The 23,783-nt window shown below is 37.3% G+C and overlaps 1 protein-coding gene across 2 annotated transcripts in view; it reads left to right on the forward strand.

Moving 5' to 3' along the window:
• The window catches only part of DOCK4 (dedicator of cytokinesis 4), a 242,056-nt gene that overhangs the window by 215,426 nt on the left and 2,847 nt on the right, over positions 1-23,783 (forward strand). The window contains exons 32-47 of one of the 2 annotated variants that reach the window (XM_061467700.1): positions 970-1,056; positions 2,719-2,823; positions 4,647-4,788; positions 5,380-5,546; positions 6,809-6,895; positions 8,501-8,677; positions 11,383-11,466; positions 13,232-13,351; positions 13,690-13,811; positions 14,079-14,199; positions 14,713-14,794; positions 15,013-15,122; positions 16,232-16,399; positions 18,206-18,278; positions 20,759-20,872; positions 21,818-21,879. In XM_061467700.1, the coding sequence (XP_061323684.1) occupies positions 970-1,056; positions 2,719-2,823; positions 4,647-4,788; positions 5,380-5,546; positions 6,809-6,895; positions 8,501-8,677; positions 11,383-11,466; positions 13,232-13,351; positions 13,690-13,811; positions 14,079-14,199; positions 14,713-14,794; positions 15,013-15,122; positions 16,232-16,399; positions 18,206-18,278; positions 20,759-20,872; positions 21,818-21,879 (1,821 nt within the window). The remainder of the gene's footprint in view (positions 1-969; positions 1,057-2,718; positions 2,824-4,646; positions 4,789-5,379; positions 5,547-6,808; positions 6,896-8,500; positions 8,678-11,382; positions 11,467-13,231; positions 13,352-13,689; positions 13,812-14,078; positions 14,200-14,712; positions 14,795-15,012; positions 15,123-16,231; positions 16,400-18,205; positions 18,279-20,758; positions 20,873-21,817; positions 21,880-23,783) is intronic. The other variant, XM_061467701.1, reaches the window with a different exon arrangement.

A 23,783-nucleotide genomic window follows, 5' to 3' on the forward strand; every position in this document is an offset into this window, starting at 1 on the left:
GTAATTTGCTTTGTAACTGTCAGAGTACTTTATGAAATATAGTATAATTTCGCCCCGTTTTAAAGGTGGGGAAAATGAAAGAAGAAAAGAAAGCTGATGAAATTCATTTAGTGACCAAGTGAGCAAAAACAAACATATAAGTACTATTTTTACACCTTCCAAATTCTATTGTATCTTTTAGAATAGCAGTTGCAGAATCCCTAAAATGGAACAGGGTTTAGGGATCACAGTTCATTGTCATTATTGAGAATGCTTATTCTGAATTAAGCAAGGGCATTTACCCTGTAGTCTAAATTTTATATGCATTTTGTGTGATGATTTGTCTTGCTGATAAACAAGCAATCATTTGTCTTGCAAATAAGCAAGCATTGCAATTTTGTATAGATGGTATAATATCTATCTATCTATATATATGTTATATATTCCAATCTACAAAAATTGAGGATGTATTAAGAATACAGTTTTAAAATCTAAAAATCATACTGTTGAATGAACCTCAGATCCAGTATCAAAAAAGATGTCTATCACTCTTGTAATGATTTTTATTTTATGATAGTCATAGAATCATAGAATAGTTAGAGTTGGAAAGGACCTTAAGGTCATCTAGTTCCAACTCCCCTGCCATGGGCAGTGACACCTCACACTAAACCATCTCACCCAAGGCTCTGTCCAACCTGGCCTTGAACACCACCAGGGATGAAGCATTCACAACCTCCCTGGGCAACCCATTCCAGTGCCTCACTAGTCCTGTGAGAATAACTTATTAAGTAGGTCTCTAAATATATTCTTGATTCTTCAAAGAATTCATCAGTATTACTCAGCAGCTCTCAGTATGTCTAGTGAACAATACGTCCAGGTATTTTCACTTACTGGAAGTATGAGTTACTACAGAAAGAGCAGACTACTAATAAATCATGAATTGCCAAACACTTGCTTTGAAATTACTGAACATCTTCTACTTGCTTGCAGTGTTGGGAAAATGGCATTATCTTATGCAGGAAAATTGCAGAACAGTACGAGAGCTACTATGACTACAGAAACCTCAGCAAGATGAGGGTAATGTACTTGAGTACTTTCCATGAATCAGATCTCCAAGAGCTTTGGAATTTGGGTTATAAAATATTACTTAGAAAATTAAATTTGCCATGGAATTGTGCTTACATTTGTTTTGCAAACCTTTGGTTTTTAGCTTTTGTCTTTTTTCTGAAATAAGGATTATAAAAAAGGAGTATGAGCTTTTTTAATTAAATGGGAAAATAGGTTATCTTGTAATGTTTGTACCTGTACAGCACCCCTTTTATGCACATGATTATGAAGGAAAAATATATTACAGATTCTCTTCCAGTGGTTTACTATGGTTTATCCAGGGAATGCTCTCCATGCATTTCTTCACTAGGAACAGCAATGTATCTGTGCAGTCTTAATTGCAAGGGAAAAGCTTGCAACAAGCAGCATACACCTTTGCAAATATATATTTTTTTTTTAACTGCTTAAAAATATGGTCTGCTTAATATCATATAGCCAAGACGAATCTTCCCTGGCACAGTCTTCCTGCTTTCTCTTCCATTTTTCTTAGAGCACTAAGCATTGTTTCTTTCTTTCTGATACTGTATTTTAAAGATTATTCACTCTTTGCCTTTCTTGTTTGCTTCTGATGGATTGAACTTTATATTACAGCTTCCTTTTTAAATTTTCTCTATGTGTGGGACTGACTGAAGTATACTTAATCCAGAGCTGCTTAACAGCATCACGCAAAAGTCTCAACACAGAATCATGTAGCAGTATCCTTGTGATCTGCTTGTTCCATATCAATCTAGATATCCCAGTGGCAGAATCCTAGAAGCAAAAGCAGACTATCATCATGTGAATAAAATAATTAGTTAACGCATGTTTCATTAATTGTAGTTTATGTGGTTTGTGTTTGAATTGTGAAATATCATTCTACTATATCTGTGCCACCTATGTTAATCCAAAAATGGAGGTATGGGGATTTCTCATAGAAATATAACTTGGCAGCTATTGATATATACACATTAAATAGCTGCCCGCATTACCTAAAATCGGTCTAATATTGTTGGTTAGGTTTTTTCCCACAGTATTAAAAACTTAAGAACAGAGAACGCTTTTCTGTAATATCATTAGAAAAAAAGAGGACTTTGACATTAAAATCACTTTTTGTCAGTGTTTTGAGTGAAATAAATGCAAGATGTATTGATCAAAAATTATGTTAATTGCTATTGTGAGATTTTTAAAGGAACCCACATTTGGTGCTTAAATCGTTGGAATTTGGTTTGATTTGGACACAACTCTTTTGAATATGGAAAATGGACTTTGCTGACTAAACTGACCCCATAACTGCCATGTGCTTGAATGATTATTTGATCCCTGGGTAATATGTTTCAAACTGCATTTCTATTACTTCCATTTTTCTTTAAAGATCTATGCAGGTTGTCATTAATCTAATATTTTACCCCTTTAACATAGGAACTCTATATTTAAAAGCAGGGTTTTTTAATTATTGAGAATGTTCAGGTTGCTAGTAAGTGTAATTATTTAATCTGATGCATACATAGACTTCTGGATGTCCTTCTTGCTGCTCAGAGATGCACTGGGGTACCCCAGAACAGTGTAATGAAAGCCCCTCCCTTTAGCAATAGCTTAAGTTAAAAATATGTTTTCAAAAAAGACTTAATTGCATTTCTTATCAATCTCACCCAGATGATGGAAGCATCTTTGTATGATAAAATAATGGATCAACAGCGTTTGGAGCCTGAATTTTTCAGAGTTGGATTCTATGGGAAAAAGTTCCCATTCTTCTTGAGAGTAAGTCAATTGAAAATGAACAGAACGGAGTAATTCTGGAATTCATGCTGTCATTCATAATCACTTTTTCTATGTAAGAATTTGATCATACCATATACAAGTTCTTATCCTGTGAGAAAGAGGGAATTCTTTGTGGCAATTAATAAAATAACCTCATGTTTTCAGAGTTAAGAAAAGGTCCTGTGTAATGGAATAACTAATGCTAGGCTTCCAGAATCCCACATAAGCTTAATTACCATGTTTATGTTGTAAACCATGCACCTATACTATCCCATTGACCAACATCTTTCCATGGTAGTTTGTTCCCTTTAACCTGTTCGGTTTCTGCTGGCAGCTATTCAGGAAGTGCTCTCAGAAGAGGTATCCCTTAGCAGTGGGACAGTCACTAATTTAGCATTTAAGTATTTACATTACAAAGTTCCATTTTGATTGAAATTACTTAGAAATTCAACATGCTGAGTTTCATTAATTATCAATGTACTAAAGCTGACAAGATACATTAAGTTATTCTTGAACATTAGTCTTGGATCCTGAAGTGCCCTTGAAAATGTTAGTTGTCTTTATACTGTTCCCCTCTTCCACAGTCTGCAGTGGTTTAGCTGCACTGACTGTCACATTGGAAAGATAACAGAATCCAGCCTGTTCATGGAGCTGCTGCAACCATAATCCAAGCTCCTTTTCCTATGGTAATACAAATAAGTGATGGAGAAACCTCCTCTGTGTGGTGGAGGCCTAAAAAGTCTGATTTTTCTTTGACTTTGTGGTGGGGGAAATGACAAATTCCAAATGGTAGATATAGCATGAAAATCCTCTCTTCAAAAGTGGTACACAAAAGCAGTCTGATAGGCATGTAGTTTTTGATATTACCTAGTAGTTGTTTGAATAGAACATCTTTATAAACCAATTTAAAAATGTTAATTGGAAAGGATTTAATGCTTAGATTACTAAACATCAGCTGAGGAAGTAAAACTACTGGAGGAAGTTGCATGATAGTGCAGTACTTTGACATCTGTAGGTCTTTCACTGCTTATGCATCTGCCCAGGAAGTATTTATGCCTTTTCCAAATTAAATGTACATAGCACAGAGTTATGCTCACAGCACCAACAAGGGATACCTCAAAACTTTGTATGTTTAAGTTTTTTCTGGCAAAGCATTTTCTAATCTGACTGTCTTTGCTAGAGAATAAAGAAAGAATAAAGCTTCAGAATAAAGCTTTCACATTTTAACTTGTAGTTGCACAGTAATGCTATTGCAGCTGATTTCTTTTAGCAATTCCCATGAAAAGTCCAGGCTGTCAGAATTCAGTGCTTTATGTCTCTGTTATTGACATAAGGACAACTCTTTCTATCTAAACCTGCTTCAAGAGGAATAAACGAGTAATGACTTTTTAAAATTTTCTAATATAGATTTAAAAATGAAATTCATTTACCACTGTTTTTAGAAAAATGGTTAAGATATTTCCTTATTTTGAACATGTGTGCAAGCAGAAAAAGTGCTGTCCACAGCTCCAGTGTTGTATCTGTATTTTTGTTGCATAGTTGCAAGAAAATAATGGTGCAGCTTCATAGTGGGCATTTTTATTAAAGCTTTAAGTGTAACCATTCCAGACTTTGTAATAAAACATACCTTTTATGGTAGAATTTCCTTCTTCTAAGTAACCTCTTTTATTCTTGCCTTTTGTTTCTTCTACTTTCCTTCTTAAAATGATGTAAAAATTGCACAGGATGTCTATATTGAAGAGTGTGTGTTTGGATCTATCTAATGATACCCAATTATTTTCACGTAACTTGCTCTTGTGTTTTGTTTTTTTTCTTCTGCTCAGAATAAGGAATTTGTTTGCCGAGGACATGACTATGAAAGGCTGGAGGCCTTCCAGCAGCGAATGTTGAATGAGTTCCCACATGCCATTGCTATGCAACATGCTAATCAGCCAGATGAGACCATTTTTCAGGCAGAAGCACAGTGTATCCACATAATCACAAACCTATACGCTGCAGTTACATATTTCATGCTTTTAAAAAATGTAGGTACACGTATAGCCAATTCCAATCACAATGTACCTCCACTGAAATAAATGGTAACTGAGAATTCCCATGCAATTTGTCCCAGTCACTATTATGTTTGGAAGTTTTTTTGTATAATTTTTGGTTTTATTTAAAAATTTCTTTACATGTTATTAAAATTCTTACTTTAGCCAGAAATACTTGTAGAGCTATCACCACTGTGATAATGGTATATCAGCTCAAGTTAGAGTAATTCACATTCATATAGTACAACATGTCACCATTTCATGGCATATTGTGTGTAAGAATATATTTAATTAAACCCTTTACTCCATGTACTATTCTATAACTATTTCAAAAATAAATAGGAAGTTTCAACAAAACAGCAGAAAGATATCCCAAATCATCAAAAAATATCCTAGGTTGCTTTCCCAAGCCATTAATAGTCATGATACACACTTTTAAAAGGCTTTTTCTTCTGTCATGCTTCAGGAGTCAGTATGCTTTGCTAATTTGAATGACATGGGGATAGCCTTGACTCTTTATATACAGATTTGCAGATTTATGCTGTGACACCAATTCCAGAAAACCAGGAAGTCCTGCAGAGAGATGGTATTCCCAACAACATCAAGAGCTTTTACAAAGTAAATCACATCTGGAGATTCCGATACGACAGGCCATTTCACAAAGGGACCAAGGACAAGGAAAATGAATTCAAGGTAAGGTACCATGCGTTCCAGTACCAAGCTACTGGACCTTTGGATTTCTTTGTAACATCAACGATAGTTGTGTTATTCAACCCTGTGTGGTATAACAAATTCTCTAGAGGAGATAATAGCTCAGGTTTGACTATTTCACTTCTCATTTTTATTAAAATAATGTGAAAAACATATGGTAGATTAGAAGGTCTTGTTGTATATGGAAATAGGATAGAAAAATTACCCATTTGTTTTTCCATCAGTGGTATATAGAAGGCAGAACTGGAGACAGCAGAGTAGCCTCCAGAGAAATTTATAAGGCAAATGGGAAAACACTGTTAAGTAGATAATCTGGGGTATGAGAGGATTGCCGAAAGCTTTCTCTAAAACAAGGGAGAGGCAATTTTGATGAACTGCAACATAATGTTCTGTTCCTATTAAGACAAAAAAACTACCTATGAACTTGGAGATTATCCCAGAGAAGAACAGTAGTTCCTCCTGTAATATGTAAAGGACTTCTGTTCCTCCTAATAAAAATGTCACACTGAAAATTGATCTTACATTCTTCTGGTGTAATTTTATTTCTGACCCAACAGAAACACATTCTGGTGCAGAATATAGTCTAGTACTCAGACGCGGAGAGAGAATTATCCTGTAATAATTTTGTTACAAAGTTAGAGGAAAGAACTGTGAGGATAATAAATCAGCTAAATTAAGTCATTGTTGTCCTCTAATAAAAGCTTAGGGTTTAATTTTAATTGTACAGCTTATATTTTGTGTAAGCACTATCCTGTATGTTGATTTGTCATTTTACAAACCTCTTGCATAAAGTGTTTAACAGTAGTACATTCGAGTACCCCATCAGCTGTGCATTGAAGAATCTCTAGTAGGACTTCATAGAGGAGAGCTGGTCACTTTGTGATCTGTAAGTTGTTCTGCTCCTGAGCTCTTCCTCTTCTCATATGCTACCTCAGAGAGAAAATATTAAAATGCTAATTTAGTTGTGAGTGACCTTTGGACATTAGAGGGCCACATATAACATAGAATAATACCATGTTTAAGAGCAAAGAATCAGCAGAAATTTCTGCTTAGTAGTAGAAAGTAAGGAGAAAAGCGAATGTCATAGGCTTCTGGGACAGACATTTCAGTAGAAAATTGGACGTTAATACTTTTTGTTTAATGTATACTATTATTTAAATGAAGGTATTCATAATGAAAAGTGGGAATGATTAAGCAAAACATAGAGGCAAATTATGGAAATAAACTGATTTTGTATATTGTAGAGTCTATGGGTGGAGAGAACCACACTGATCTTGGTGCAGAGTTTACCTGGAATATCTCGTTGGTTTGAAGTGGAAAAACGTGAAGTAGTGAGTATAAGATCGTTGGCAATACATATTATGGATTGGTTTACTTCCTTAATCATGCTATTTGATGAACTACTTTAAGATTTGTTACCCATATCTCATTTCTTTGAGCAAAATTTCTAGCTGGCTACAGCAAAATTATTTACGAAGTATTTTGAGTTGTCTGGTTTCTCTTATCTTGAAAACTATTATTAAGAAGTGCACTTACGATTCATTTAAACAGCTGAGGAAAAAAGCTGAGAACAGTAATGGGCAAAGGCAACTCCTAATGTCAAAAAACTTACTTTCTTAAAACTCAGCCTGATGTAACATCTAATACTTAGAATATCTATAGCTTAACATATCTTTCCATATTCTTAAAAAGTAAACACTTTCCAAGTTCCTGTACCATAATAAATGCCATGTTCCTGCCTAGAACTCTGTTGAAGTCTCCAGTTCTCAGCATGGGAAGGGAAGCACGCCTACGCAGAACCTGTAGGAACAGGGTCTTATGTAGCAATCTGTTAACCACACATTGTAATTCCTTCTTTCTTGTTATTATATTTCTTAGAAAATCCCCAAATACATTTCAAATGTATTTGAAGGAGTGCATCTCCTATAACAATCTCTAAATAATTGGTCATTGGTTGAGTAGAGGAGTATAACGGCTGTAACTATTTTCCTTCCTGTCAAAGCCAGTCTTAAAATAGTCCCATTAAATATAGGGATGCAATTGTACCACTGTTTTTCTCTACAACTATTGTGTTTTTCTTTTAAAATAGGAACTAAATGCGATTTGTTCACCATCCTGGTAATCTCCTGTAGAAAATCAAAAATGAAATTTAATTATAATAAGAAAAAGCATGTAACATGGGGAATTTTGTTAGTTGACTTCTACTAAGCCCTTCCTAGGTTAATATGACCCTCAATATAAAGATCCTCATCTTACTATCTTGTTACCATTATAGTCATAATTTCTGAAAGTTAACCATGATAATTTTTCTTGGGCATGTACTAAATCATTAATTAGATTTGTGCTTGCATAATTTGGTAAATTATAGCAACTGCAGGCCTGTACTCTGCTGGTTGCAGTTGAATGCTACCCGTGAGAAAAGCACACTGCACTCAAGGGCTGCCTTTGACTATAATTTGATTGTCATGTTAGATCAAAGCTTGCATTCAAACTCCTCATCCATAACGTCTTGTTGACTTCACCTTGGGTGGGGAAGCTAGCTCACCCATCCTTGAGTTCTGCTCTGTGCCCTTAACCATGGTGAAGCTCTCCCTGACCTCAAGTCTGATTTAGGTGAAGTTACTAAGGACAGTTTAGCCCTGAATTCCAAGAGTTCCACCACAGGCTGAAGTGTTTTGCTGAGTAATCTCTCAAGGTCAGATAATGAATCTGCAGGAGAGGGACAGTTTTTTATTTTGATCCTTGATTACATTGTAAAATTAATTCTTTTTATGCCCAGAGAGTATAGCCTAGCTGAGAAGAAATTTTTCTGCCCTGATACTCTAGAACAGAGAATAAGATTGTTTCCTTTCAAGAAATCAAAAATTACCTTTAATATATTTCACCTTTCAACTGAAGATTAAGTGTGTTTGCCATGTTCCTCACTCCCCTTTCAGGTGGAAATGAGTCCCCTTGAGAATGCTATTGAAGTCCTAGAAAATAAGAACCAGCAGCTGAGAACATTGATTAGTCAATGTCAAACTCGACAGATGCAAAATATTAACCCTCTCACAATGTGTCTAAATGGGGTCATTGATGCAGCAGTTAATGGTGGAGTTGCTAGATACCAGGAGGTAAGCAATTTATTTTCTGTTTATTAAAAAAATCTATCATAAGACAGTTTCTAACTTTTTTTTTCCTCCGTACAGATATAGCTCCTCTGTATGAGTTCAGGACAGAAACTATTTTATCAATAATAATTTTAGTTATTATTGTTCTCTAAGTTTTTAAGGAAAGCTATTTTCAGAAAAATCTAGTAATATTACATATAATTAAGAAATGTCTAGCACTGTTTTTTTTCCCAGAAGTTATTCCTCATCATTATAATCTTGGACCCACCTTAGGAGAACCTTAAATGTTTGGGATGCTGTATTTCTGCAAAGTTCTGTGCAGTTTTGAAACCTCAGTTAAAAGAAAGAAAAGATTTTGCAGCCCAGGTTGATCTTCGTCTTTCCCCTAGTCTTATAAAATACTTGAGTCTGCTGGTTGTTCGTTTTCCATTGAAAATGAAAAGTTCAATAATATTCTGAACACTTCTCTCAAAGACTGCAAGATTTGGTGTTCGCTCAACAGTGTCAAATTGGATAAAGCTGCATCTAGATTAAACTAAATTAAACAAGAAATTGAGTCCACTATGGCATTAAAATCTGTCATCAAAACTGCAGTTTTATGAAAATTGTGAGACTAAAGCAGAGCAGTACCATATTTGATGTTTACCAGCTGCCTTTAAACAACAACACAACTGTTTAGCATAGTAAAGCACCATAAAGGGAGTCCCTTGAGAAATACAGTTGTGTCAGAACTGTCTGGTTTGAATTAGCAGTGCCAGAGCTAGCTCAGTGTCTTTGCCTAGCTTTCTGTTCTTCATGAGCATATCAAAGGTTCTTGTTTGCTGCTTTGTTAGCATTGTTCTTAGCTGCAATTCTTGATCTCCTAAACAGTCTTCATGTTTCAATTCCCTCCTGTTCCCTCCCTCTTGCTATATATCTAAAATAGGGCTTTTCAACAATTGTGTTGTAAAAATATAATTGTGAGATTTTTTTGGGGTATTTTTTTCTGTTTCACCCCCATTCTCTTTACATGTCCTTTTTTTCAGTGTTTATGTATCTTCCTGCTGTTTTGCTATGTCTTATCTTCTACCTTCTTTTCCTCTCCTCTGTAAATGTTTTTCTCTGCCTGTTTCACTTGCTTTTGCCTTCTGCCCTATATAAAGCTCAAAACTCAGTCAGTCTTGAGGCAAGCATGACCATGTCTTTACAGATATCTTCCTTTCCTTCAGGCAACTTCCAAACTTTTACAAGTGTTAATACCCAGCAGATAATGTCCTTTGGCCTGCTGCTGCCTTCTTGATTCTTCCTGATGGGATAAAAAGTGGCTATCTCTAATTTTTCAGCACTTTGGCTAATATCGCAGGTGCTAAAGCTACACTTTTCACTGGTTTCAATACAGGAACAGATTCCAGAAAATCTACAAAAGTAATAGCTATTATGCAGCACCTTCATTCATGTGTGCTAAGTGACTGTAGACTGAAACACTGATTTTAATTTTTCTGTATGATGCTAGGAAAGCATGAAGAGTATGTTTTGTGCCCTCTAACGCCTCTCAAACTGTGCTTTGTACTCTCACTTACATTTCTTTTAGCTCCTTTACATGTGCTAGAAGAGTAGAAGCACTTTTATAATGAATTATTGGAAACCACTTGTCCCAAGAATGTTCTTGGATTTAGTCAAATTCTGATTTATTTTTTTTTCTTTCTAAAGAGCTGGTTATTTTGTTTGAAGTTAGATTATTACATCTTTGACTCATATTACAGTTCTGTATAAGTCTTAGCCCAAAACCACTGGAACACCACCTGCCTGATACTGAAAGAATATTAAGCTTGTAGCTGAGGGGAAAAAAACCCATCAGCTGGCACAAGTTTGGGATTTGGGATTTTAGCAAGTATCAGAGGGCTCCTTTTAACAACTTAAACATGAATTCTTATAATCTATTCATCTGTACTGAAAGAGCCATGTGAGATAAATCTTCATTACAGGACCAGGATTCATTTTCTAGGTAGGCCTCAGCACTTCCTTGTTATGGGTTGTCACCGCATGAAATTTTGGAACTGAATCAGAAAAGGGGTACACTTATTTCTAGCTTCACTGCTCCCATATTTGCAAATAATTTTGTGTACCAAGATTTTAGCAGCTAAAGTTGGATGGAGAGCCTTGTAAAAAGCATATGAGGGAAATGTAAAGACAGGTGAAAAAAGAAAAACACAGCACAGAGCAGCCTCTATTATCCTCTTAACTCTATGGATAGGGAACCATGAGTGTGTATAGGTGTGCCTACAGACACTTCTTGTGACAAATGCATTTTTGAGAAGGTCTAGAAATCTCTCAAATGAGCAGCTGTGCATTTTCTCTACAGAGCAGTGTCGAGAACTGTTGTAAACTCAATATAATCCCCTTGGAGGGTAGGACGTTTGCCATGTAAAGAAAGATGGGGAACGCTATGTTCAGGCAATTGCTGGTGGGTAAAATGACTTTGGGGTACCTAGCTGGTATAATTTGAGCACTGGAGGTGGGTTGGAAAGTCATGTAAGCTCACGAACACACTTGGATGTTGATCATATGCTCTGAAGTGAAATGTGTGGCTTTTTGACATCAATGACAAGAACTGTGAGTTCTTGAAAACTTTTTTTTTTCCTGAAGATATAACCTAGAAACTTGTTTAAAAACCCTAAGTGCTGTGGTTTTACTCATATTAAGTTACTTTGTGGTTTTATTCTGCTTAGGCGTTCTTTGTCAAAGAATACATCTTGAACCATCCGGAGGATGGAGAGAAGATCACACGCTTGAGAGAACTAATGCTTGAGCAGGTAAAGTGGGGCAAAGACTGAGTAAGTGGCCTACTCAGCTGTTCTAGCTGAAAGTGTCCCAAAATAAAATACAACGTTTCAGAGGTTAATGATTGGCCAGAGGTCTCCAGTATCTTCTGAATTAGATTCCAAGCAGACAGTAACTTCCTATACAAGCAGGTTTCTGGGTCGTGTTAATATTTTTTTTCCCTAGTTCCTTTCATCGTCTTAATCACTTCGTTCTAAATTAAAGGTTGAACGAGGGGGAAATTTTTGTCTTGTCATGTTCATATGCACAACATATCTTATCACTACTACAGAATAAACATTATGTCACTGAAACATTTGATGGCTTCAGCAAATATTTGTATGATGTATTTTACCAATACTACAGAACAAATATTTTTACTTCAAGGTTTAGCATAAGAGCAAACTAACATGGAAAATGTTATTACACCAAGTGATTAAACAGGTGAGTGTTCCGTGTATTACATGGTTTTGGATTATTTCTTCATATATTTATAAGAAAATGACCTACCAGCCTCAAATATGAGGTGTGTCCATTTGGAAATGCACAAAAAAATTGCTTTGATCAAGTGCTCTTAGTATTTCAGCTTTCATGTTGGCGTTTTTTAACTGACATTTACCTGTCTTTGTTCTATGCAACATGTTGAAATTTCAAACTTTATTGCTAGCTTGGAATAAAGAGGTCAGAGGATTGGAATTTGGCAAAATGGAGATTGCCTTTTTTGTTAGCGTTGCGCTAATGTTTGGTCAGATCAGCTGAAGCGCAGATCCTCAGACAGTATAAATCAGAATAGGTTCACTGAGCTCGCTTTAATTTCATTTAGATAATATATAGTAATTTATGTTGCAGTTTTGGTTTTTCAAACTGCAGTTAATCTCAGTATCCATTACAATTTAAAACTGGAGTGAATAACTTGCTATGATAAAACGTGATAGCAGTTAAACCCTGTCTGGCACATACAGATGGTTTAACAGAAAACGCGGAGCATTCAGAAGGGCTGTGTGCGCAGAGGGATGGATGTGCTGCAGGCCTGACCTTGGGTCAGTGATGTTGTACAGCCCTGTGCCAGCTCACAGCCTGCCTGAAAACGTCAGCCAGTAGCTCTCATCCAAAGATATTACAGCATAGTGTAGCTATTTTGTTTTTCAATTTGAGTAACTGATGTGTCATGTAACCAAGTGACTATTTTAAATGCCTGTGACCAAATTCAAGCCGGGTTGGTTTTAGCAATGTTATTCTGAAACCTCTTATGCTTGCGTCAAGAATATACGTAAAGCCACCACTTTCAGAGGTGTCTGGGGAGTTGGAATAGGATAGGGAACCATGGACATCATTGAAAATATATTAGGAGGTCTCTGGTGGGTGTGGCCATTGCTATTGTTTCCTACTTTTTATAACTGTTCTTGTAGAAAATGGCTTTTATTTAGAATTTAGACCTGCTCCTTTGTAAAACTGCCATTTAGCCAGCATTTCACTGAGTTATTGATAATGGGTTTTATATCAGAGTTCAATTTGCAGAGGCCAGATCTTTGGGAAAGTTTGAATAGTAAAATGGGAAGAGGCATAAATCCTCTTGTGTATTGATTGGTTGGTCTTAGGCCTTGTTTGTTTACAGGTCTGCCAGGGATTTAGATAGATGCTTTTAATACAACATGCATTTTGTTGGTTTTTTTTGATCAGTATCTTAATTGATGAGCAAAGCTTAAACAAAATGTATCTAAAATATTCTTCCTCTCTTTCCTTCTGTCTTTTCTGCAGGCCCAGATTCTAGAATTTGGCTTGGCAGTGCACGAGAAGGTGGTGCCACAGGACATGAGGCCGTTGCACAAAAAGCTGGTGGATCAGTTTTTTGTGATGAAGTCAAGTTTGGGAATACAGGTAGATGAGCAGGTGCATTGATAAACCAGGAGACAGTTTTGCCGCAGTAAGGGGTGTTTATTTTTCCTGAGCAACAAATAGTGACATCTTTTGGTTGTTTGCCCACATTACATCTAGCATTCTTATAGTACCATAAAGGAGAGAGAAAGATAACAAACTTTCCCTACAGTTCCAAGAACAATAGTCACATTCTACTAATGGGAATATATCATCAGCAAAAAGTTAAAATATTTTTCTTAGTAATGATGAAGCTGATCCAAATGCAGCTATGACTAGTCAAATGACTATACATATCTTAATGGTATTATGTTCATGGTAATCTTTTTACAAATTGCCAGGAATTTTCTGCCTGTGTACAAGCTAGCCCAGTTCACTTCCCAAATGGAAGTCCTCGCGTATGCCGAAATTCCATACCTGTTTCTATGAGCCCTGATGGTGCCAGGGTAATACCACGACGCAGGTAAGTTAAAATCCTAGAAACGGATAGATTTTGTTACTCACGGAAGATGACCCGTAAAAGGCTTCTATTGTGTGCATGCTTCCTTGCATGGTCTGCATGAAGTATCTTCAGTCATGAATAGCTGATATATATACTCTCTCCTTCCCCCTCCCCCCCCCAATAAATCCAAATTAAACTGTAGAGATTAAAAATATCTGCTGTTTTCACATTAAAAATATGATTGACAACTACTGTTAACCATTTTGTATTTCATTACTCTTACAATAGTCCCTTGAGTTACCCAGCTGTCAATAGGTATTCGTCCTCATCACTCTCATCCCAAGCTTCTGCTGAAGTCAGCAATATCACTGGGCAGTCGGAAAGCTCTGATGAAGTATTTAACATGCAGGTACACGTTTTTGTTAAACTTCAAACTGAACCGAATCTTTCTTGCGAGGTTATTTACTAAATTAATGCTTGTTATTTTGTTCAGAAATCTCAAAGTTAATGCTGATACTTCTTTATAAAAAAGTCTTTTGATGGGCTGTTAACATCTTTAATTTACAAAGAACATTTTTTATATGTTTCTTCTTCTTTAACTTGGATTTTTTCCTGAAAGTAAAAAGCAGCAATGCACTATTATGCAAAGTCATCTGACCTTACATAGACTTTTCTGTCTAGTTGACACAGTTGTGATGTAAATATTTTAATATATTAGTTACACTTCCATTTATTTGATATTTTACTACATCTTTGTAAGTTACATTAATGCTCTTTATACTGGTTTGCTATTTTGAAATACTGAGAAACTAGTCTAACAAATTACAAGTTTTTTGTTCTAGTGAAAAGTATATTACAATTTTCTGTTTTCCAAACCAGTAAATGTAATGTGATATAACAGCAGCATCTCTTGTATACGTAGCCTAGTCCGTCTACCTCAAGTCTGAGTTCTGCTCATTCTGCTTCTCCTAATGTGACCAGTTCGGCTCCATCCAGTGCCAGAGGTCAGTGCTTATCTCCTGTGGTAAACCATGTTAAATGATTCTTGATACGTTACACAGCTGAATATCTGCATGCTGTCACTGGTCAGATGTCAAAATTTAGCCAGTTGTTTGAGGAATATGAATTACTGGAGACAGAGTATTTCTTTGTCATTAACATAGACTTGAAACGTTTGAGTTTCACTGAACGAATTTAATCACTTGACATATTTTTATTCTAGCCTCTCCTCTTTTGTCTGACAAACATAAGCATTCCCGAGAAAATTCTTGCCTGTCTCCCAGAGAAAGGCCCTGCAGTGCCATCTACCCTGTTCCTTTGGAAACGTCACAGGTAGGAAGCTTGTGGGAAGTCCTCGCAGATTCAGTGCCTGCTCACTGCTGTTAATTTTCAAGCTGGTTTTCTTTTGTTGTTGTTGTTTTTATAAGAAAATACTCTAAAATATTTTACACGAAGGAGATGTGATCAAGTACCATGTGTTCTATTCACATTTCTGCTTGCTATGACTAGGTTTAGATCTGGTTGTTTATAGTTGCTCACTGCAGTGAGAGAGATGCAAAGACTTGGCGATGACACAGCCTGCTTGTGTGAAATTGCAGTGTTTGTTCAGTCTAGGGAAGAAGAAGGAAAAACTTATCACAGCAGTTGTCCCTGTTGACCTCCCCTTTATTTCTTCTGAAATAGCTAATCTTAGCCACTCAGAGATAATAACCCACCAATGTGGCAATTCCCATTTTTCAGTGTAGTTTCAGAAAAGATAGACTTTTTGTTACTCCAGAGAGAAGAATGAGTTGAGTTCTTACATTAAAATTACTGTTACATAGGTCTGTATGAAATTCATATCTTTTGACTTACCTGAAATGCAAAATGAGCGTGGTGAGCTGGCCAACTTTGAATTTTTTTTCATCTTTTCTTCTTAATGGACCTACTTTCCTAAAGTGCTTTCCTTTAACACAGTTGCTGTTTAATCCCAGCCATCACACAATGCACCTCTTGCTGAAGCTGAGAAAGACAAGAACATAAGTACAGTGTGAAAGGCCCTGCTCTCAACACTGGCATTTCCACCTTAAGTTTTACCTCTGATTAAAAAAAAAAAAACCAAAAAAAAAACCAAAAACAGCTTGGCAGTCCAGCATCTTTTCGTTTAGAAATAATTTGTTGGTTTCTCATTAGTTGTATTCTTGTCCCTTGCTTCTTCGGTTATTGACTTAGCTCTTGATTTAATTTTTTCCTCTTTTCATTGAAGTCCTCATGCTGTTACCTGAGGGCTTAAGAAGTAATACCAAAGCTTAGCCAGACTTAAGGGCATTTCTTGGGAACTACTTGCTGATGTATCTGCTGGGCACTTTCTCAGCTTCCAACATACAGGAAAGAGCAGATGTTCTTTAAAGTGGTTTTACAGTTCGGTGCAAAGAAAAAAATTATCCCATTTTTGCTCTCAGACTGCAAACTCTTGCTTTGCCAAATGGAATGCGACTTCTGTCCCACACTGTACCCGTGATTCGATAAGGGAGGCTGAGGAGCTCGTAGGCCCAGTCTCTGCTCTCTCTGAGACTCGCCCAGCAGGAAAATCTCCCAATCTGTCTCTACCCTCAGTGTCCCAAGACAGGGTAAGTAGAAAAACTGACTTGCTTGTGCAGTGAAGTATGTCTCAAAGGTCTGACAGTTTCTTTCTGCCCTCGTAACCATAAATGAGGATGTATCTTTCTGGGGAAGGTGCAATTTCTTTCTCTGATGCTCTGTCTCTATCCTGAGCAGTAAAAATGGGCTGATGAGAAACAAGATTCTGATTCTCTGCCTTCTGATTAAGAAGGGAAAAGAAATCCTCAGGACGATAGCAAGGAGATACCTGCAACTCTCATTAGAATCTAAATGCCAAAACTATTCCTTATCGTTTCTATTTTTATCCTAATGCCAGGTAATTTCAACAGTCCTTGCTGGAGCTTCACACTAAGTTAATGAGGAAGGGACCACCCATTTATGAACATACTTGTTATAGCTTAATGAATGCAATATTCACAATAGTTTTTCAACCGGGAAAGATGAGATACAGAGGCAACTTCCTGCATTTCAAGTCCAAGTCAAGTCTTTTCAGGCCATAGCTACTTCATTTAAGGAAGTTTGATGGACTTATGAAAACAAGGCCACAGCAGTACTGCATCTGCTTCCCTCATTGAAATTGATGCTCAAGCTTATCTGTGTTCAACTGTTTTCAGTTAACATCCATTTGTGCTTGCTTTTTGATCTCTGGCTGAGTGACTGTAGAGTGTCTCTCTTACTCCTCCCATACTCTGAAGAGGAATGCCTGCTATCATTGACTTGTCAACAAGCGTCCTCAGTTTTTTGCACTTTCTAATGGAGCTTTTTGGGTTTCACATTTTTGGGGGGTTTTTTTGTGCATCATTAAACATCCTGTGATTGCTCTTGTTCTTCCATATGGGTTTACATTTAATTATTTTAGTATGTCTTCATTTCTCTGTATTTCATTCAGCCTTGTCTCTTTATCTCCTTCAGTTTCAGTTGCTTTTTCAGGCTTTGCTCTTTACCTTCATTACAGAAAATGGACTTCAACACTTGCCCACCAGATCCTAGTGCACTGCAGACTCACTAGGCAGTGAATATTCAATCCAGACCAGGCAGGAACATATGATGACATTTTCTGTCACGTTAGAGTATACGTGTAGTTGCGCCACCTCAGTTTAATGGTAACTTCAGGAAAACAGCTGTTACCTGTTCCAGTATGACTTTAGCACAGCATAGATAGACAAACTTAGTGTAGCTCAGTCTAATAAAGCATTTCCTCTATGTGATGTTTAAAGTCAAGTTAAATTGGCCAAATGTTTGTTCATCACTTTGTAACAGAGCTGCAAGATGTTAGATCAATGGCGATTACTTTGTGGCTGGGTCTGCCGTCTTGTTGGAACCACAGTGTAGTACCTCGCTGACTCAGCATGGTCTTCTAACATTGCAAGATTTAGGAATAGGATTTGATTTGCATCTCATGGCTTCTCTGACCTTGCTTTAAGGAAAAAAGATTGGGTTGGAGGAAGTAAAGTTCTGATTCTGCAATGAAGTTAAACAAGTGCATGGATAGATTTGCAATAATAATCTGCCAAGATACCACTTGAGGAACGAGCCTTATTTTGTTTTTTAGGGAGCTGGAAACTGTCAGAAATTAGTACATAATAATTCTCTCTCTGATTCCAGTGTGTTCAGAAAACTAGTCTACTCCCTATTTTATGCTCATATTTTTATTAAACTATTTACATACTTAGGTGATGTTTACCACCACCTCCTGACCTGTGTTAGGTCAGTAATTATCTTGTGGGGATAATAGCACTAAGATATTTGTTTTCATAAAGGCTACTGAAATACAACAGCAGCTATGCATAAACCACGCTGTTCTCAATTTACAGAGAATACTATTTAATCATATTGGAGATGGTGCTTTGCCACGAAGTGATTCCAATCTGCCTGGCCCTGACAAAGGTGAGTGGAAATGCTGTACCATACCAATCTTGGAAGCAATGAAAATGTAATTAATCTGCCATATTCCTGTGGAATGCTAATTTTTTTGAATGCATACTGTTATCTTCAAGTTTTAAAACATTCTAATTTAACTGAAATTATGCTAACGCTTTGAAGTTTCAAAACACTTTGCCAGAAAGGAGGGAATATAGTGTTTGTTTGAACTGAGTGTTGCACTCACAGGGGCCCAGAAGTTGGCAGGAAGGGGTGATGGAGCAGCAAGTTGCAGCAGGCTGCATGAGAACCGTTCTTTCTGCTTCTCAAGAGAGACGTGGGGTGATGAACTCTGGAGATTAACTTCTGGAGACTGGGGCAGAGAGAAGCCAACGAGATGGGTATAGTCCCAGAGTTTGGCATCTGCTTGTCCTCTTTACCAAATACAAATCACTGTGCTTTTGGTTACACTTTGGAAAAGAAATTATCAATTTGTGGTTTGTTGGGGTTTGGGTTTCTTATTAATTAGAGTAAATGAGAAACCTATGAATTTCCATAGACAAAATACTGCCTTTCATAATTCTGCACATGGGGAAATTCAATATTGTTGGCACAGTTATTGTGCCATGATTTCACTGTGCATTCCACATGCATAATATGCTCTATCATTTCATTATGTGCTGCCCTTTGTGGTGCCCTGAATGAAGGATACAGTGAACAGATGTATTGAAAAGAGATATGTTAAGAATCCACTGTAAAAACTGACCAGGAATCAGATTTTCATCAATAGGAGCTGATTTTTATAAGTATTTTTGTGTCCCAGTTTTTATGAAAGCTGAAGTGTGGAATTCTTCACAGGGCTGAAAAAACATGAAATAATTCAACATGGAAATGGCAAAACTTTTCCACTGGCCTATGCAGCCAAGTAAATTACAGAATTATTAAAATCAAATATTCTCTCCTGGAGACTTTAGCAGTCCAAAGAACTGACTGCTTGGATGACTTATAAGAAAAATTTGACTTGTCAAGAGACCCAGGCACTTGAAGTACCTACATCTGGTGCCAAGTCATTTTTAGTATGAGGGCAAAACCATACTGCTAGGTGACAGCCTACTATAAAAAAGCAAACAATGTATTGCATGTTTTGGCAATAAAACAGCAAAATGATCCTCCAGAAAGCGGATCATTCTGTGCACTGTTCTTAGGATCAACTAATGTGCAATTATACTGTAACAATGTTGTTACAGATACGAAATATCTGTAACAAATATTTGTGCTGTACTTTTTGCATTAATTTGGTATATACTCGTATAATGGGAATGCAGCCCTTCTGAGAGCCCTTGATGTTCCTGTAATAGCAATAATTGGTACCGTCAGTATAGCAACAAAACTTTGCCTTTTTGCTTTATCTTTATAAATGAGCACAGCGTTCTTGCATGTGGTTTTCTACTCAGAACTATGAAATAAGCAAACAAGAAGGAAACTGTCATGGCAAGACAAGAGGTTTGAGATTTTGAAGGTGGGAGAGGTTTGGTGATTTTTTTTTTCTGGGGAAAAGGGAGATTTGAAGCAGTGTTCTCCCACTGTTTTACAGGACATATAAGAAAAATTGTGGGATTTAAGTTAGCTTTTGTTCTGTCCATGTTAAATGCTCTCTTTCTATCTGAGTTCTTTCCAGTATTGGTGGCTCCTTGATAACGTAAGATAATCCAGTTACGGAAGCTGTTTCAGACCTTATAGGATCATACAGTTAAAGTATTTGTGTTACGTTTACCAGTTCCATGACAACAGCCAATTTTACATGTGTCACGGTGGTAGTCAATTTACATGATCAAGTAGAGATCCTTGACCATGGACACAAACAGCGTATATAGATTTACTCAGTCCACAATAATGTCCTTTTTTTTTTTTTTCCACCGGACACTTTCATTTCTTCCAATTTTTACTCGCTTCATTTTGTGCCCTTCTTTAAATTATGAATTTGTAGCCTATGCAGGCAACAAAAGACTGTTTGCATGGAAAGCTTTCTGAGGGAGGTCGATTGGAATTTGGCAATTTCCTTTCTCTAGTCCCTTCTGTATATGAAATGAGTTAATGGAAACAGTTTATGTATAGTCTGCTCCCCTCTGTCTAGAAACCTCTAAGAAACCTTTAAGTAGGAGTCTGGTGCAAAGATAAGCTGATTATATTAACAGGCTTCAAGCTTATCTCCCTTTGTGGCTGGTTTTGCAGTGCACCAGAGTGCTCTCTCAGCTGCTATTCTTGCTGATGGTCCCAACTGCTATACAATCATAAACTGACCTGAGGGCCAGATGCATACATCAGGCAACCAGAAGATTGACAGGCATTATTTAAGAGCTTTTCGAATGCTGATGTGATCATAAAAGCTTTTCAGGCATGCTTGTTGTTTAATGTTTTCACTCTGTGTAGTTTTACCTTCCTGGATAAAGGCCAGTCAGAGATATGGATGTGTTGATGCATACGCTAGCTTTTTCATTCTCTTCCAGCTGTGAACAGCACACCCAGCAGCTGGAGCCTGGACAGTGGGAAGGAAGCCAGAAACACATCAGAAAGTGGAAAGCTTATATCTCCTCCTGTACCACCAAGACCTGCACAGACTGGTGAGTTAATGGACATTTCAGGCTAAGCTCCAGTAAAAAAATTATTTACTTGGGGGCTTAGATTCTTTCCACTCTGATTAATATTTAACTTCTTGGACAGGTTAATTTATTATTTGATTACTTACATAGAAGGCTGTAGTACTGCCTCTACAGGTATTTTCATCTCATTAATGTTCTCTGTAATATTCTGTTTCTAATAATCTGCCCCTTCACTAAATGACTGAGTAGCTTCAGACAGCTCATGCTACTACTAGGGAGGATGATCAAATTTAATCTTTTGGTCTTAAGATAATTGGAGGTTAGCAGTCAGAAATGATCATTAATCACAAAGAATCTTACTGGACAGAAAAAGCACTCATGGAAGTACATGAGTTCTGTTACAATAACCAATTTGCCTTTCAAAAGATTAATTTTCATTTAAAGGAAAGGCTGCTTAAGTGATACTATAAATTTAATCATTCTCAAGACAGTGAAAATGCTTTTTTGAGTTTTAGACTTATGCCTCAAAGGATGTCCAGTCATGTTTACAGTATATTTACAGCTAAATATTTTATAAAGGTACGTTATGTATTGTCTTTTTGCTTATTTGACATGCAAATACTTAATATATTTCTTAAAAGAAGAACAAAAACAGGAGGCGAAGAGTTGTTAAACTGACTTACTTTGAATTCTCTTATCGTTTGATAGGATATAAACCAATTTAGTGACACAAAATTTGCCAGAAAAGATGGATGCAGAAATCTCTTATACTTAATTAGTTGTACCGTGACATAATCCTGACAACAAAGACACAAAATCTCTAAAACCATTTGCAGCCATCAGGCAAATACCTGGAGGGAACCAGATCTAATGTTTGTGTATCAAATGATTTCCTACCCACTTAAAAAGATTTCTTAGTGAAAATTGTAATTCCAAAAGTGCACTGAAATCTTTCTGACTTTGCAGCATCACCAGCAAGACACATAGCCTCCGTTTCCCCTTCTCCTGCTGGCAGATCACCAATGAAGGTACCGTCTTACTGCAGTGAATTGCCTTTGTGGGACAGGTTTTATGTGTTGGAGTACATAATATAATCCCAAATAATGTATATTAAATATGTGCATTTTTGTTTTATTATTATATGCCTATACAAAAAACATTTACATGAGTAAGCAGGCATACATATCTCCTGAAGAGGAGGAAAGTGACACCCCAAAATGTCTCTTTTTCCCCTCGAGGTCCCTAATCACAAGTCCTCAGTCATTCTCCTGTTTGCCATCCCGTGAGTCTGTAACATTTCCGCTTGTGACTGCACAGTGGTTGAGGTTCAACACAGAGCAATTACACTGGCCACCAGTGCCCCATAGTCCTGCTATCATAGTATAGCTGCTGAAGAGAGCACTAATCCAAGGGTTCACATTAACTGCTTGCTAGGAAGCTCTTCAGAACATTAGGGGCTTTGGGGCCTCCAGCATAAGAACATGGACCTGTTGGAGCAAGGCTAGAGAAGGGCCACAAAGATGATTGGAGGGATGGAGCACCTCTCCCAGAGGTGCTCTGGGAGGCTCTTAGAGAGTTGGCCTTATTCAGCCTGAAGAAGAGAAGGCTCCAGGGAGACCTTACAGCAGCCTTCCAGTGCCTAAAGGGGAGCTACAAGAAATCTGGGGAGGGGTTTTTTCAATGCCATGTAATGATGGGACAAGACGTAATGGCTTTAAACTGAAAGAAGACAGATTAGATATAAGGAAGAATTTTTTTACTGTGAGGGTGGTGAGACACCTCAACAGGTTGCCTGAGAAGCTGTGGCTGCCCCACCCCTAGTAGTGTTCAATGTCAGGTTGGATGGGGCTTTGAGCAACCTGGTCTAGTGGAAGGTGTCCCTGCCCATGGCAGGGGAGTTGGAACTGAATGAGCTTTGAGGTCTTTTCCAACCCACACCATTCTATGATTACATCTTGTGCAAAAGGTGAGTAACTTTTTCTTTTTTCCTGGATGGACTCAGTACTGATGATTCTTAGGGATGTTTGAAGATTGTCCTAACATTTTCTTCCGAAGGCTCACACAGAATTGAAGCATTTTGCAGTCAGTCTGGATTACCACCTGGGAGAGGAATACTGGCCCACAATACTTCTGAGAGATCCTGGATCTCACTTCGAGCATCCATGAATTTCCAGGCTGTTTGGTGTCTAGACTGTTACTAGTGGTACAAGCAGTCTGAAGTGCTGTCAGGAACCATGTGCTTACCCCAGCTCCTAGATTGAACGAGGCAGGGTTTGCACATATTTGCTCTTGTTCTGAATGACAAAAGCAAAGGTCCTAAATCTTATCCATGGTTACTTAATCCAAGTGTCAAGAGTTCTTGGAACTTGAACCAATTACATCCTTTATTTGAAAACTTTGACCCCGTTCATGTGTGGCGTAGGAGCGCAGCTGCAGCCCCCTCATATGCAGAGGAATGAAACCTGAAACAAGTAGTTAAACAGACTCGCAAGGTCTGAAATGTCTTCAACATGTATTGAGCTTCAAATAAAACTTGCTTTGCTTTTCCCTAGCCATATGCAGGGCTCAGTTTTTAGCCTTTGTTCCAACTGTTATGTGCTGCCAGAAAAGGCCATCTTAGTACAAAACCCACTGATGTAAATGAAGATTTTTTTTCCATTGCTTTCAGTACATGGTGGATCCAGTCCTAGACGGATAACTAAAGTTATCTCAACAGCATAAAGTCAGTTCAGCCAGCTCTATACACCCCTTCTCACTCCTTCTCCTCTCCTCCCCACCTTTTGTTGCATGGCTCACACTTTCACCTGAAGCTGAGTGGCTGAGTGCCAACTAGTCTAACAAGAATTGAGTGAGAAATTTGTCTTTAATGTGATTTCTCCATCCCTTCTATATCCTGTGCTTGAGGCTGTTAACTCTAGATTGTTGCGGATGG

Source organism: Pezoporus flaviventris, unplaced genomic scaffold, assembly GCF_033815535.1.
Source record: "Pezoporus flaviventris isolate CSIRO_AGI_PZ_B2104156 unplaced genomic scaffold, CSIRO_AGI_Pfla_v1 ptg000045l, whole genome shotgun sequence".
NCBI lineage: Eukaryota > Metazoa > Chordata > Aves > Psittaciformes > Psittacidae > Pezoporus > Pezoporus flaviventris.